The sequence below is a fragment of the Ciconia boyciana genome, chromosome 2 (genome assembly GCF_034638445.1).
Source record: "Ciconia boyciana chromosome 2, ASM3463844v1, whole genome shotgun sequence".
NCBI classification, from domain to species: Eukaryota; Metazoa; Chordata; class Aves; order Ciconiiformes; family Ciconiidae; genus Ciconia; species Ciconia boyciana.
In genome coordinates, this window is record NC_132935.1 from 116027854 (window position 1) to 116044783 (window position 16930).

General features: G+C 39.0%; 1 protein-coding gene across 6 annotated transcripts in view; it reads right to left on the minus strand.

The window, feature by feature from the left end:
• The window catches only part of ELMO1 (engulfment and cell motility 1), a 311109-nt gene that overhangs the window by 200549 nt on the left and 93630 nt on the right, over positions 1-16930 (minus strand). For all 6 annotated transcript variants that reach the window (XM_072853673.1, XM_072853671.1, XM_072853672.1 and 3 more), the window contains 2 exons: positions 11819-11854; positions 4006-4105 (listed from right to left, as the gene is read on the minus strand). In XM_072853673.1, coding sequence (XP_072709774.1) covers positions 4006-4105; positions 11819-11854 — 136 coding nt within the window. The remainder of the gene's footprint in view (positions 1-4005; positions 4106-11818; positions 11855-16930) is intronic.

Here is a 16930-nt window from a genome sequence, read left to right on the forward strand (position 1 = left end):
CCAGAAGGCCCCCCATACAGACAATGTATGCACAGAGCAACTCTGCACTGCTCACACAATAAACCAAATGCGCTCTGGATGCCTCACAGTCATGGGGCATCCATGGATCAACTGTGCAGCAGGAATACAGTATGTCCAGACCATGTCCCAATTTGTCAGACTGCTGTCACCGTCCTCTTTAGAAGCCCTGACATGTATGAATTATTCTTGGTGCAGCAGCTCCTTCCCATGATATTTCAAGTGGCAGTGTAAATGCTTTACTGGGATATAACATATTCATATCAGGGGCCTGCAGAAATGTAACATTGTAGATAACTGAAACCTCAGTCTAGGAAAGGCTGCCTTAGACATATTTATTCTTCTGACCATGGACCATAATGTCTTTTAATCATAAACACAAACCCAAGGTATGAAACTGGCTTGTGTGTTTAAAAAGCTATGACGTATCACACTGAACATACATGCAAAACATCTGCTAGATAACTTGCACGTGAAGCTATGTATATTCATAACCACCTTGCTGAACCATGAAGTCTGGCCAGAAATAATAGGCTTGTCTACCCTGATAAATAAGGCATGCCAGTTCCAGAGGGAGCAAAATCAGATTAAAAAGAAATTATATTACTATACTTGAAGTTCTGGAAGTGGAAAAAAAACCCTTCTTGAAAAGAGACAAGAATCAATAGGAGTTCAGATTTGTGTTACTTGTTCTCTGCTTATTGAGCACCACACGCAGGGAGGGCTTTCAACATCCAAAAATAATCCTGCACTCATTTATCAAAAATTCCGATGATAAAAATAATGCAAGCTCACAGAAATACAACCTCTTCTCCAGAAATAAGCAACTTCATTGCTTTGCACTTTCATGTGAAAATCTGTCACATGGGTGTATCTCATTAGGATAAAACTCTTTGTTCAGCAAAATACCTGTAACCTTAATATCAGCATAGTCCTATTGGGACATATTAGCCACATACAAAAGAAGCAGCTGGGTGCTTAACTTCCTATCAATTTCAAGGGAAATTAGGAATCAGAATGCCTTTACACATTTAGCCCCAGTGCTCTGCTGAAACAGGAGCTACACATGTAAAGTGAAGGTAGACGAGAAACCTATAGCAAACTGATCTACATCATCTGAGTTCTCTTCCTGTTTCAGCATCACTTAAAGCACAGGAGATAATTCAAAAGTTAAAAAAAAAACAAACACCACAAAACAAACAAACAAACAAAAAACATGAAAGAAAATAAACCACATCACCAACAAAAACCACACAGGGAAAGAACAATGAAGGAAACAGATCTGATTTTCTGAGCAGTGGTATACTCATTAGTTATTTGCCTGGACCATTTTGATGTCAGAAATGTACAGAAAAATCTGACAAAGTTTTGCTCTCTGTTAAGTCCTAATGCAAGTAAAATTTTAAAGTATGCATCTCATTTTCAAGTAAGGCACTGGAGTTGCACTTGACTACAGAAAAACCAACTGACAGTTGTGAGACAAGAGATACTTTCCCTGCTGCCACCCCCTTCTCCTGCACAGTACATTTTAGAAGGCAGAGTAAACAATTCATCAAGGTTAAGGCTTTGCATCACACAGTTATGAAACAGCAATTATATAAATAATTCTAACAGATATTTTTAACTATCTCAACCAATACTACAAACTTTATTTCTCCTCTTGCAGGAACTAAAGATGGGAATACCAAATTTGAATAGTGTATTTTGACATCCAATTACCATGACATTTTCTAAGAACTGGGCATCCAAATCCTTTAGGCAACTACAGAAGCTGGAAATAAACTTTATTGTCATAAGCAAGAAAAAGGTCTTGAGAGAATCTTGCATATCATAAGGAAGTTTTTTCAAATGATGCTATTATCACTTAAGATAAGGAACAAAGCTCTCCTTGAAAGTGTCAATTCTTATTTGCAGCAGTTGGAATAGCAGTCTTTATGTACCCAAAGGATGGGAGGAAGACTGCATCCAACACCAAGCAGTTAGTCATTAGAAGCAGTTAGAGGTTCCCCTTGAGGTCTCCTCCAGCTTCTATATTTTAAGTTAGAAAGCTATTCAAGAAAAAAGTTCAGATTAATTCCTCCCCATTCCAGTTTGGCTTCCATTTAACATGAAAGACAGCTTCAAAGGGCAGAAGCACTTGAAGTAAGATTGCAAAGTTCCCCCTCAGCTAGCAGAAACTTATCAGCTCCCTTATCCATCCTGTCAATCACTTGAGCTAGCCCATCAGCAACCTCAAGGGGCCTGTCAAAAGCCAAGGTTGGAGAAGCACGTGAGAATAAAGCTGCAGATTGCTGCCAGAGAGACATGGTCCAAAGGTGCACCTTTAGGTTTGCCCCTTGCCCACAGAGCCCCACTGAGGGCTCTGCTGGTCTGGCTCCCAACTGCGTGGCAGGTCAGGACACACCTGTGCCTCGTTCCTCTATTTTTGTCATTCTTTGTCCTTCCGTTTCTCTTCTAACTGTCCTATTCTTCTCCTTGGTCCCTCTCTTGTTCACCAGTTTCACTTTTGGTTTTTACTCGCCAGTTTTGGTTTTCATAGGTACTTCGTGAGAATGCTTTTGTTTGTGTCTTTTGGTTTTTTTTTTTAAATTGGGTCACTGTCCAGGGAAACCTATGGAAGTGCCAGACAGAAGAGATGAGCCATTAACAGTGGTGCACACAACACTTCCTTCTGTAGTTACTATACAGCCCATAGGGCAAAAGATGTTGATAAGGTTAGAAGACAACAACCATTTTGAGTCACTAACAAAGTAGATTGATTTAAACTCATTTTAGCAAGTTTCTTCATACATTTCTTAGTAGGCTCCCCTAGCAAATAAGGTATTCTGGGCTTGACCTTGTATCTCATGAATTCAAGTTAAAAAACAGTTGTACTGTTTTCTTTGCCATGAAAATATAGCAATAATCATCATAATCTATCTAGACTGCCAGATGGGGGGGGAAGAGTCCAAAAACGAGATCAATGATACTAATTTTTCTTACAAATAGCATCCATCATTTTTAATGTCCAAAACTGAGCTTTAATATCTAATGCTCTTTTCGTAATTGATTCTTTGACTTTTGGCAACAAAAGTAAATTTGTACTTTCCTTTGGTGGTAGTGATTTTCTAACCAAATTTAAATTAAAAGTCTTTGCTCTGACACACTCTGTTAAAATTAAGAGATCTTTGCCACAGGTTATATTCGTTCCATTACTGCTTCTGATAATTATTTTAGTGAAGTAACTCTGATATCTTTTGAACCTGTACAAACGCACTTTAACTTAACTTCCGAGTTCAATCTGGTTTGAAAATTCTTTGTAAAGAGGTGTGGGTTTTTTTTTTTCCCCACAGTAAATGAAAAGGGTTAAACCAGTAACAAAACTTTTTTCTGAAGTCTGTTAAATCTCTGTACTTAAAGAGTGCTCCCGTGTTTCTGCTGCTTTTGTGCATCTCCTACGTGTAAGAAAAGAAAAAAACGTTGCAAATCATGGAAAGATCTGTTTCAAAACCACAGACCTCACCTGCAAGATGCAGGGGTGCCAGAGTTCAACTTGAAAAACTCAGTAAATACCAGCCTATTTTCAATTTGTAAACTAACTCATTTCTCTTCCTCCCATACCCCCAGAGGAACCATTTCAGTGCTGGTTTTGCTTCAAGAAATATGGTATTACTCATTTTAATTTACATTAAATCAAAATACTAGTTTTTGCTTTAACTGTCATGGTAGCTGCACAGGGAGGTCACACTGTAATTGAGCAAGCAATTTCTTGTGTAATAAGCCTAATACAGTGTTGATCCCATTTCACTCCCATTGATTTCTGTAGAAGTTGGGCCAGATCCTGCAACTGCAAATATTTATAGTTTGAAATAGCACTTTAATCCCATTTTCATGTACCTTTTTGTCCAATGACCTAAATAATGTACCTGGGGAAAAAACAACACAAACCACGACTCACCTTAAAAATTTAAACTGGTGTAGAACAGATAGCACTGATTACAAATTTACCTTTTTAATGAATGCCACAGAGAAGGTATCCCACGATACAATCCCATGATCCATCAGCTCAACAAATGCAGTCAGTGTAAAGGACAACATATCTCCAAAGCTGCAAGAGACAGGAGTCATTACAACATTTACCAGTGATGCATCAGGGCAATGACCGAGGGAATAAAGCAGCAGGAAGCTTTCAGAAAGGCAGAAAAATGAAGCCAATTATGGACTAAGAGGTAGCAGAAGAGCAAGAGAGGCCGTGCAACAGATAGTCTCCAAAACAATTTAGCATGGACATCAAGAACAGTCACCTGGAAAAAAGCAATTTTGCAAGAGAAGAACTAATCCCTAGGAGAACACCACATGCAATGCTCAAGGAAATCAGATAGTCCAAATTAAACTTCTCTTTTAAATTCAGAGTTTTAGATCTAACAGAATAAAAGAAGTGAGCTTTTTCTTAGCAACTTATGGAAATGCTCCCAATTGAAGGTCATACAGAGGTGCCACATTTTGCTACCTCTGCATCAAGCAGATTGGCAGAAAGTTAGTGGATTGTTTGTTCTTTCTCTTACAAGGAAGCAAATATATTTTTAAAATGTACCTGAAGAGATTATATATTGAGCAGTAATTTTCCAATAGTTAATGCCTCGATTTCTTTCTTTGAACCTGAAGGTGCATCTCCTTTTGTTTATCTATGAGCAACCACATTAAGTGAATTGCAAAGTTCCCATAGTTTATCCAGTCATGCAGCTCCAATTGTTTAGGGTTTGCAGGCCACTATGCTGCATTTCACACCTGTAAATTTACACCTGTAAATTTGACATTCAATGCATCTTTGTATGAACTCAACTAAATTCAAAACGGGTTTCAACTCAACATAAAGAATATGCTCTAACCTGACTAGCTGCATAGGAATTTTCCATGTTAAAAACCAGCTTTTAAAGATTAGCTTAATTTCTATATATAGCCAGGGCACTGAACAGTCAGCAGCCATAATGATTTCAATGAAGCTGTTCAATGAGGTAACTACTCAATACAAGCAGCAGTGCACTGAGCCTGAAATGAAGCAGTGTATTACCTTCAAGGGCATGCCAAACTGCCTGCAAGGTGCTCTGCCACTCAGCCATTAACAAGCGTAAGCATACAATCAATCTAAACAGCATGAATAGTCCCACTGATTTTAATGCAACAGCTTACCTAATAAAAAGGTAAAATTAAAAATACTCTGTCAGATTGGAACTACAATGCTCAGTACATTGAAAACCTGAGTCTAATACTATAGCCATAGATAAGCAATGTAATTGGAAATCCTTACTGTGTGATTTGCTCCCCTACTATCCTGCACCAAGCCAACACAAATAAGTGAACATCCATTCAGATGGAAGACGTACTTCAGTACAGATGAATAAGGCAGAAAATCAGTTTCAATGTAGCCACTCCAATAGCCATTTTACTGGATTTGATATAATCTGCCATTTAGGGATTTTCAATGGTGAGATGCAGACTTTAGTGGCCCCTTCATTTAAGACAGGAGCTTTTGTTCACCAAAACTCCACAGATGCCCTCCACTAAAAATAAATCTGCCATTCTTGACATTTTGTGAGTAAAAAAAAAAAAACCAAAACAAAACAAAACACAGTTTTATCTTCCACAGTGGCTTTGATTATTTATGACAAAATGAAAAAAACTACACCAAAGAGCAAACAAGAAAAATACTGTGTCTTTAAAAAAATCCACTGTAGTTCTGCAAGGAATATTTTGTTCAGCAAATACATGATCTAGAAGTTTTTGGTTTTGTTTTGGGGGGTAGGGGGGTTGGTTTTGTTTGCTTGTTTTTTAATATTGCAAATCTCTTAAGAATTAAATTAGATTTAAAATGTCATCATTAGCATTCCAAATAACCAAGGATTTCATAACAAGACGACAGTAAGACTCTGCAGGAAATTTAATCAGCTCTTGTCCTGTCATTTTCCTCAATCCATTTCTTCTGCATACAATGGCTATTTATGAATCCACAAATAAAACAACACCCCTAGGAAAGGCTTCCTTCTAAAAACTTGTACCAAATTCTCACGCATGTTCATGACAGAATACTTCCACAAATATATGGAATTATGATATTTTAAGAAGCTAGACTAAATTAGATCCAAATAAAAAGAAAAAAATTTACAAGAAGATAGGTCATATAGCTTGAAAAGTAGATAAAAATATCTCTCCCAGCATTAAACTAAGCAGATAATTTATCTCCCCTAGATTTTCTCATATATTGTTTAAAAATCTAGTCAACTAACCTGCATTTAGTACATAAATACTCTTCTATAAACTAATTGTACATGAAAGCTAATCCCCATTAACAATGGGTACAGTTTAGAAGGATTATTTAAACTGTATTAAACCTGCGTATGGATATTCACCTGCAGAACAGCAGTGGCTGGAATTCAGGTTAGTTTAATTCCTTTACTTTCAACAGTATTTATTCTTCTCACCAAAACTACTGATTAATACTGCTAATTAATCCAGCCTCCTCCACAGCTTTGGAGGGGAAACTGGGTTAATGGAGCTGAAAATACTGGTATTAATGATAAAACCTGGTTTTAGTAGATGTGACAATGATACAACCGTTTGGAATCCAGAAGGTGACAGTATTTTTCAACTTAAAATCATCAGACACCAGGTGTCACTCCTGGGACACTGCTTCAAATAATTAATGAGAGTGAAGAGGTTCAACACTGGGACTAATCAAGCAGAACAAAATACTCCAACTCTCTATATTATGCAGCACCACACATACATAGCATGTATTTTTTTAAATATAGAGCTATACATATGCACCTGCGCACATATGTATACACTAAGTGGCATTGCAAAAGTCAGAAGCCAGGGCATGAGGAATAGCACAGCTAGAGATGAAAGCAATCTCCAGGGTAACTAGAGCAAGATAAGGACTAAAGTATCTGGAGGGGGAAGGGAGTGGTGTTGATTCATTGTTATGTGTTTAAACACAAGCAAATAGGTAGAAATAGACTTCCAAGCAATTCATTTCAAGACACACACACACACACAGATGCACTCATACTATTAAAGAGTGGCAGACAGAATAGACGCTAGAAATTTCAAAGCAATCAAAGCTTGTTCATAAAAGCAGTAATCTTAGAAAATGCATGGTAGCAGCTGTTTAACTCAAAATCTCAGTGATAAGTGTTTTAGTCATACAAAAAGTCCGAAAAATGATATGGCCTCTTTCTTCATAAAACCTTTTTAAATTAATCCACAGCACAAGGCACGACAATTCTGTAAACATCAAACCCTTGCTGCTCTGGCAAAATGACTTAATAGTTGGATGGTAATTCCTGATGAAGGTGTTTTTTAATGTATGTCATTGCAGCAAGAGGGGAAAAATGATCAGAAACATGCACTGTGTAACTGCAATTTCATATCTTGCTAACACTGACATTTTAATGATCTATGGTGTCAGGCAAGCTACTTGTACAATCCCTCCTGAGTGCTGTTCAGGGTTCTGGCTCTTAGGTGGGAATACCTTATGCTGGGACAGCTGATGAAGTTTCCCCATTCTCTGCTGTGTGACTCCCCTCTTCTAACCACCACTGTGAGGATGGGCGAACTGGTCAAGAAGCACCTCCTCACCCACAGCAGCTCTCAGCAAAAGCCTCTTAAGCAGCGGAAAGCTGTGGTCTGTAACAACATTGGCTGTCCCAGAGTGAGCCATTCCAGTGTGCATGGATGGCCATGCTCTGATCCACAGTCTGTGCACCTCAACCCCTCCGACAAACCTGACTGAAGAGTAAGTCAACAGTTGCGTTTCATATTTCTAGGTTTTAGAGAAATATCGGGTCAAAGCCTGTTGATTTACATTCCTAAGAATTTTCTGCATTCTTACTTTAAGAAACTCCGAAGAAAAAAAACCTCCACACATTTTGATATTAGCTTTTCTTTCCTAAAAATAAAAATGACAGGACTGTGCATGTGACCCTGACCACCACAACTGTGTCTCACCTGCCTTCCTAGTATCATTTCTACATGCTAAGCCATCTTTTCATCATGTGTGCTAAGCAGTCCTCAGATGTATATATAGAACTGTGTCTGATATTTTGAAAGATGCCTAAAGCAATTTGGATTTCTTATCAAAATAAATTAATGGGACTTGAGCACCCAAACCCCTAGATGTTTTTTTGGGGGAAAAAAAAAAAATTCTCAATCCATGTTTAACACACATACCAAAATGAATGTTTTACTGCTATTGAGGAGGGAAAAATATTCACCTGTTCAAATGATTCTTTAAATCGAGATAATTAGTCAGGCTCAGCTATCATCAGGTAACCAAAAAAAAAAAAAGGCACTATAAGCTTTTATAAAGTTAGGTGGACCGTCTCATGTTTTATATGATAAAAGTTGCACAGGAGAACCTGGAAATTAACTGTTGCTTGTCTGTCACAACCAGGACACAGCCACCAGCCTGTTAGGACTATCAGCCAAAGACAGTACATATATACACAAACCATTTTTCATGGGCAAAAAAGAACCAAAGCTGATCTCTAATTGTGCAGAGGAAAGGCAGCAAAGAAACAACTTTAACCGGGCAGGAGGCAACAAAAGAGTTGCAGCCTACTACCAAATGCAGGACTTAAGAAAGCAGTTAACTTATCCCTTAACTTAAGTCCCTTATCATTCAGTAACTGCGCTCACAGCCTAATACTGGGCAGCTGAAAGGCCTGACATCATTGAGGTCAACATCAAAGAGTAAGAACAACTTTTTAAAGTTAGAGCTGTCAAGGATAAATGGCCATGAATAAATTTAAACAGGGGAGCAGAATATATCTAATCATCAGAGGACAAGAGCTCTGGAAAAGCCACGGGGGCAAGAACCTAAGCAAGTAAAATGAAGACTGATGATGCAGCAGGATGCTTTGCAAGCAGTATGAACGAGTACCTTTTTTATTGCTATGGCTCCTCTTCATTGCTTCTACACTGCCTTGTTTCTTCAAGTAACCTTTCCAAGGGTGAAGCTAAGCCACCATCAAATCAAACTAGGAGCAATTCACACTTACTTGGTACTTACTCTGTACAGCTGAAAATGACTGAACAATCTGCGGGGTAGCTCCCCCTATTTTTCTAGATGATGACAGAAAATGCACTTAACTGCTACAGTGCAATTGACACAGATTTTTTTTTTTTCTTTTGCATCGTGCCAAGCACCACTGAAATATTTCTTTGTGGTACAGCTTCACTGCGTTCATTACAAGGGATCAGCCCTACTGATTTTAAAACATTTGCATTCCAAAAACCTGAAATAGCTTTGTACCCCTGGTATCAGGGCTTCTTTAAGCTTGGAAATTAACTCTGATTAAAGCAAACAAGCTGCAAATTTTAAACAGGACTGTAACTATCCTTGAATAAATCCGGGTGTAGATACTCTTATTATAGAGTATGACTAAATCCACTTAGAGGTACATTAAACATTCGTTTGCATGGGAAACTAGCCCAGAGGAACTATCACACACTGTTTCTTCACAAAGATGTGATGAGAATTACCTTTTCTCTTATTCCTCATCTTTTAAATTCCTGGTTTTGCTCATTTCATGGTAATTTCCTTAAATGAACTTAAGCTTTTCTTAAAAGACCGGGAATAACTAACTACACAGGAAAAACATCACTCTCCAATCAGCGTGGTTTGACTACAATTCAGTACTGTAATGCAAAGGTCAATTGATAGAGCTGTTTCATGGGATATTTTTTTTTTAATCCAAGTATTAGCCAACATGGAATAAATAAAATCCCAAAACAAAATGGGGAACCTCTAACACTGAAAAGACAGAGAAAAAGAAACTTGCATTTTAGAAGAACTTCCTTCAGTGAAAAAGGTATCAAACAAGGCCTCTCTGTGAAAATCAGGTTTTAAGTCAGGCTAGCATGTGCAAGCTACCAGAGATAAAATGAAATATTGGCACTTTATGAAATATTTCATCCTGTAAATAAAAAGTAACTTTTTAATTAGCATTTGGTTTCTTTAAGTTTCTTTAGTCAAGAAGACAGCAGGTGGAGGCTGCAAAGTTTTAAAGTTTAGTTTAGTTCATTACATCAAGCCCTGAGTTTTTTGTTTTGTTTTGGTTTTTTAATAGATCTTGTTTCATTGGACCTTTTCCCATTAATACATGGGTGAAAAATAGTCAAGATGTTTGATAACTACACTCATAGAGCACAAGTATATACACTTTACCTTCAAAATGTACGAACAGGCCGGCTTTCAGAACTATTGGTTTCACATCCTGACCAATGGGTCTGGTATCTTTTTTAGTACAAGTCCCAAACTCAAGAATTTGTGTTATTTTAATTGTATCATTTCATGTACTACTGATGGAAATCAAAATATTAAACTGTGTGCCCTGATGTAAATTGAAGCTTCTACTGGCAGGATTTAAATTCCAAAGTTAGAATAAACTTTAGTCACATACACTTTCTTTACTACTGTATCCACTGACGTGCTATATCTAAGAGGATTCTTATTGATCAGTGTAAAGTGGGTAAAGACTTATTCCCATGAGTGAACAAAAACTAAACTGTGTAAAAAAAAATTAATTCAGATCATCAGTATGATCAGGTCCTAAAACAAGGGTGCAATGTAACTGTAAGTCAGCATTTTAGTACTGTCCTGAGGACGATCACATAACTCAATGTAGAGAAACCTACAGGATAATAGAATTTGGAAGCAGAGAGATGCTGAAGGAGTATAACTATTCTTCCACAAAGAACTATTTTCACATCAGTGAGGAAAAACCCAGCATCCAAATGCACAGGAGGTACCTTGTCTCAGCAGGGGTGATGCTGCCAAGAATTCTGAAAGCCTCATGCCATTTTAATAATTTTCCTCAGAATCGAAACTTTTCTATTATGCAACAAGTCACTTTGTATTAGGTTGAGAAAGTGAATGTAAAGGAAGGATTTAAGTTTCCTGCCAAATTTATTCTTACTGTCTAATTTATTTATTAGGCAACGATTTAATAATAAATGTTTCAGAACTTGGTTTATAGCAGATTTGTGAAAGTATGATTTAGCATGGATTAAGATGGGGAGCTGTATTTCCTGCGTGATAAACCACATCAAGCTCTCAGAGTGACAGATGCACTGTTAAGTGATTACTTATTCTTTTGCTTCCTTGGGTTTTAGCTATACTTGACATGTCAAACTTGCAAGCCAATCAAGATACTAGAATACCTCTTGGGGTCCCAATTTATCAAACCCTATGAAGCCTGCACTTAACCTGAAGCACACAGAAGAGTCCCATTCAAAATCATCAAGGCAATAAGCATGCTTCTAAACTTTCTGATATGAGGCCCTTTATATTACAGTTTTCCTTTATGCAGTTATCTGCAACAACTAGCATTACCTGGGACCAGCACGTTACAGGAATTCAAAGTGGCACAATGACTCTTACTTTCATCTCACTAACATCAACAATTGAAATTGCTTACTATCAATCATGTAAGCCAGACAAATTTAAAAGGGGACTTGGGAAAAGAAGGGAAATTATTTGTTTGCTCAAATTAAAAAACAAAACAAAAGCCTTTCTTAGGAAATAGTAGAAGCCTCTGCATAAGTTACAGAAATGAAGCACCCATTCCACAAGCAAAGGAAAAAAGGCTTCATCAGAAAATTTTAACAGGCATCAAAGAGCAGAAAACAGAGAATGCTGAAGACTGGCTGAATGAATATGCACAGCCGTATTTACATATAAAGATTAGTGCAGGGGCCTGAACTCAGACATGCAAAAGAAGAGGAAGTGTACAAGGTGATGTTCTTATCAGATTCTTACCAGGGCTTCATTATCTTCTGCAATTTCTGATATCGTCTGCAAAATTAAAACTTGCACGTGAGGAGACACACTTTAAAACATCTGTACTCTATTTACCTATGCATACACACGCCGCCCCCCCCATATCTGATTCATAAAATTCAAAGACAGACACACACTAAGAGGCAGTAAATTATTAACAATTCGCTGTGAATAGAAACAGTTCAGTAAAGAACATTCAAAATTAATTTCAAATATTTGTTCAGAATACTTGCGTTAACTTCTGTTAGGAAAAAAGCAGAAGAGAAAAGACAGTTGATAGGGAAAATATATCAGTTTTCTCTAAAACCTGTTTCTCTTGACCATTAAAGCATGTCTAGGCATCCTAAATTAGTTAAGTAGTTGTGCAAAATAAATTTTTGGTACAAAACAATAGAAGTTCGCACATTAAGCATTTTCTGTCTCGTTGCTATGACGTGTAGTCCGTTGCCTGAAAAACTCTTTTATTTACTTCCATTCTCCATAACTAATACCAATGTCAGAGTTGTCAGTATGGTTGAAAGTCGCTGTGTAGCTAGGACCAACAAAGACCAAAATCCTGACTTTCTGAAGTCAGGGACAAGTTTTCTGTTGACTTCAAAGGGAGACAAATAATTTACCCTGGGTTTTTAACCACAGAGTGCATTTACTCAACAACATAAAACCATCTTGCACCAGCTCCATGACGCATAAATACAGTGCAGCAGTCTTATTCCAACAGAACGTGTAAGCTCACCCATAGCAATTTGCTCTTAAAATTCACATGGACACGCCTAGACCCAAGGTGCTGAATCAACTCACTCGAGAAAGACGATGACCTGCTTAAGAACGTCACTTATTGATTCAGATTTTAAGAGGCCAAGCTCCACACCCAACCTTCAGTGTGATGCTCTTGGTTTCCCAGTAGCTTCCAAATACTTGGTTCCTAGTTGCAGCAAGAGGTTTAATGTACCCCAAGAGTTTATTTAGGCATTTCCTATTTTTTCCCCAAGATATACGCTGTTGTGTCTCATCGGTGAACCAGAAGCTATGACATCACATTACTATACTCAGAAAACTGGAAGCCAAATATTAAGGGGGGGGAGGAGGAGGGGCAAATAAGTGCATTTGAAAGTTGTAGCCCACTAATCACAATTTGCAAGTCATCCTCCTGCTAATAGATGGCTTCAGAACTGCTGATTATGCTACTAAGCAAGCTGAAGAAAGAGACTATCAATGGTAAAAAATGGGATCCAAGATAAATAACTTCTTTTTAAAACATCACTTTAAGGGGGGGGGGGGGGGAATATCCGTCTTCTACTTAAGCCCTTCTTGTGTCTCCTAAATCTATTTCACAGTTTTATTTCAGAGGGTTGGCTGCAGTTCCACACTGGGTAGACTACTGTTCAAAAGGAGAACAAAGAGGTCCCTCCTTCCTCCCTGTCCCCTTCTCCCCAGATCTTCCCCTTTGCACTTGCTGCCATGCTGTTCAGCCCACAACAGCTCTAGGACTCCAAGCTCTCCAATCGCTGATTCAGCTCTGTCCCAGAACTTGGCTAGATTCCCCCCCCCCCCCGCTTTTGGTACAGCAGTAACTCCTCCCACCTCGCATTTTCCATTCTGCTTATGCATAAGTAATGTTGTGCTTTCTACAGAGACCACAGGAGTCTATGTATAGACTCTTTTCAAGAAGGACCAGTCTCATGGAGGGCAGCTTTTGGGCTGGCTTGTGTAACCATCAGGGAAGAAAATACAGAGAGTACATCACAGGAACAGTGTTTGAAATCCATTGCTAGCTGTGAGCTGCAATACTCATGCCTGAAGATAATGATGGCACAGTTTACCACGTATCCAAGCACAGACTGGGCTACAGCCTACCTCAAATTAGAAAAGTGACAAGATTTTGTTCCTGGATTTCATGGCTTTGGTTCTTGTATGCTGCAACAGCTATCCGTGTAGCCAGTAGTAATGAGCAAACAAAAAGCATCCTGATGATCAGACAGCCTTAAAATGGGGAGAAAGTTACCTTCAACATGCTTTTAGAAGCAGAAAAGTTCAAAGAATTTCCCACAGTAGGAGATCACAACTTCAGCAGAACGTCATTCCCATGCTTCTGCAAACAGAGTGCTTCTTACTGCAGCAGATTCTGCAAAACCCTAACAAGAACAACCACCACCACAAATGGGTTTTGCCAGCTCCCAAATGTGCGTGGATCCAAGCAACCTTATGCAGCACATGCCAGCAAAACTTCATAGCATCCTTCTGAGCCCTGTTTTTAAAACAGCTGCTTTTCATCCAGGTGCTGGCTTTGGCTAAGCAGCAAGTAAACTTGAAATTGGTGCTGTGTCTGTCTGACATCAAAGAGAAAGTGTGGTGTTTGCAAACTGGTAGCACTTCAAAGGGCAGATTCAGTTGTGCCAAAGATTTTTTGCAACAGGCTATAATCAGGTGCATTTTCTCCATGACTGAGGCCAGGAATCAAAGAACAAAGATCTGAATCCTAGAACAAAATATTTAGACAGCAACTCTTTAGTATTTACAGAACTCTTATCCACCTTAACTAGCAATCAGTTAACTTGAGGTTAGAAGATGTGCAATGTAAAAGAAAATATAAATGCAGAATAATATGGGCAAATAATTGAATTGTATAGTACTTTTCTAGTGAAGCAATACTGTGCTGGTTTTGGCTGGGATAGAGTTAATTTTTTTCATAGTAGCTAGTATGGGGCTATGATTTGGATTTGTGCTGAAAACAGTGTTGATAATTCAGGGATGTTTTAGTTATTGCTAAGTAGTTCTTATACTAAATCAAGGACTTTTCAGCTTCCCATGCTCTGCCAGGTGCACAAGAAGTTGGGAGGGGACACAGCCGGGACAGCTGACCCCAACTGACCAAAGGGATATTCCTCACCATATGGCATCATGCTCAGCATATAAAGCTGGAGGAAGAAGAAGGAAGGGGGGATGTTCGGAGTGATGGCATTTGTCTTCCTAAGTCACCGTTACGCGTGATGGAGCCCTGCTTTCCTGGAGATGGCCGAACACCCACCTGCCCATGGGAAGTAGAGAATGAATTCCTTGTTTTGCTTTGTTTGTGCGCGTGGCTTTTGCTTTACCCATTAAACTGTCTTTATCTCAACCCATGAGTTTTCTTACTTTTACCCTTCCAATTGTCTCCCCCATCCCACCGTGGGGGGGAAGTGAGCAAGCGGCTGTGTCGTGCTTAGTTGCCAGGTGGGATTAAACCACAACAAATAGAAAGACAGCAAATTTTGACTTGAGAGGAAAGATAACCATTGTATTAGACAAAAAAAAAATTTATTAATCTCTGTTGCTTTGGAAAGTGTGATAGAGCAGCATTCAATCTAGGACATCAAATGTTGCAGCAACATGGTCTGTTAATCCACTGGGATTAGACAAAAGTCTAACTGATTACAGATAGACTTTTACCACTGAACAGGTGGAGGCTGTTATCTAAAGGAGTGCTATTTTCATCCCATCAAACCAAAGACCTAACACAGAAGGACCTGGCATGAGCGAGAGTTCCTCTCATATTCACCTACAGACCATGCTAAAGTTACCACTGAAGGAGTAAAAGTCAGCCTGAAAAGGAACAAGTACAGTCTGCCACCTCCACCAGCTTTCCTCTTTCTATATATACACAATTGTTGTTTCTTCCAGACAGCTGACTCTGTGGTAGCAACCAGAGAGTTCTGTAAAACACTTCCTGGGTGAGTTACCACAGGTATGGTCAAAAATGCTGAAAGTCTTACTAATCTAGACACTGTAATTAGCTCGATACTTATATTTAACTTTTTTTTAGCATCCATCCCTCAATTGCACTTGCACAGATGGGAATAAAACCATGGCCAAAACACAAATGTTATGAGGGTAAATTAGTGTTTGTGAAAGGTTCAGATACTATAGTGGTGAAAGACAAAAACAGACAGCAATTTTTATACAGGGAGAAATCTCAAAACAAATGCCAACATAATGCAAAATAAACATTAACGTTAAGTTACCAGTTCAGACATTTCGCTACCATAGTATGTTCCCTGTTTGGCCTCAAAGGAACTTTGTGATACATTTCCAGCTGAATCCCAAGGCGTAGCAGTTCCTTCTGGACTTCCCCAAGCCATACAGACTTAATACTTGCTCAAATACTGCAGGTTATGTCACTAGCAGCTTCTAGCAGAGGCTCCTTTAGCAAGGACCTGACCGGATCAACTCCTATCTGTTCATGTGCAAAAACTGCTGTACAAGAACCAAAGATACCCTAAATCTAAACCCCAGCTGGGGTAACATGCAGTGCACAGTAAGGGCTTATCTGCACTGTGGAGAACTACTAAAATGTTGTCCCACTGGGGAAGCCAGTGCAGACGCACCAGAGCTAGCAATGCCAAGAGCTAAAGCAGTCACACCACATCAATGCAACCAATGTTTCTGAGCCTGCACTGTTTAAAGATGTGCAGAGTAGGATAAAAATACCAGTGAGGATAAAAGCTTTTCATGCAGTATGGCCATGGAGAGGGCCATTATTAGCAAAGGTGGAAGATGTTCACAAAAACTTCCTCCTTTACAGAAAAACTGATGGGGTGATGGATGATGGACAGACCCCTCACTACAAGAGAGACATTGAGGTGCTGGAGCGTGTCCAGAGAAGGGCAACGAAGCTGGTGAAGGGTCTAGAGCACAAGTCTTGTGAGGAGCGGCTGAGGGAACTGGGATTGTTTAGTCTGGAGAAAACGAGGCTCAGGGGAGACCTTATCGCACTCTACTACTACCTGAAAAGAGGCTGTAGCAAGGTGGGTGTCAGTCTCTTCTCCCAAGTAACAAGCCATAGCACAAGCGGAAACAGCCTCAAGTTGTGCCAGGGGAGGTTTAGATTGGATATTAGGAAAAATTTCTTCACCGAAAAGATTGTCAAGCATTGGAACAGGCTGCCCAGGGAAGTGGTTGAGTCACCATCCCTTGGAGGTATTTGAAAGACACATAGATGGGGTGCTTAGGGACATGACTTAGTGGTGGACTTGGCAATGTTAGGTTTACAGTTGGACTCGATCTTCAGGGTCTTTTCCAACCTAAATGATTCTATGATTCTTGAACGACCTGCTA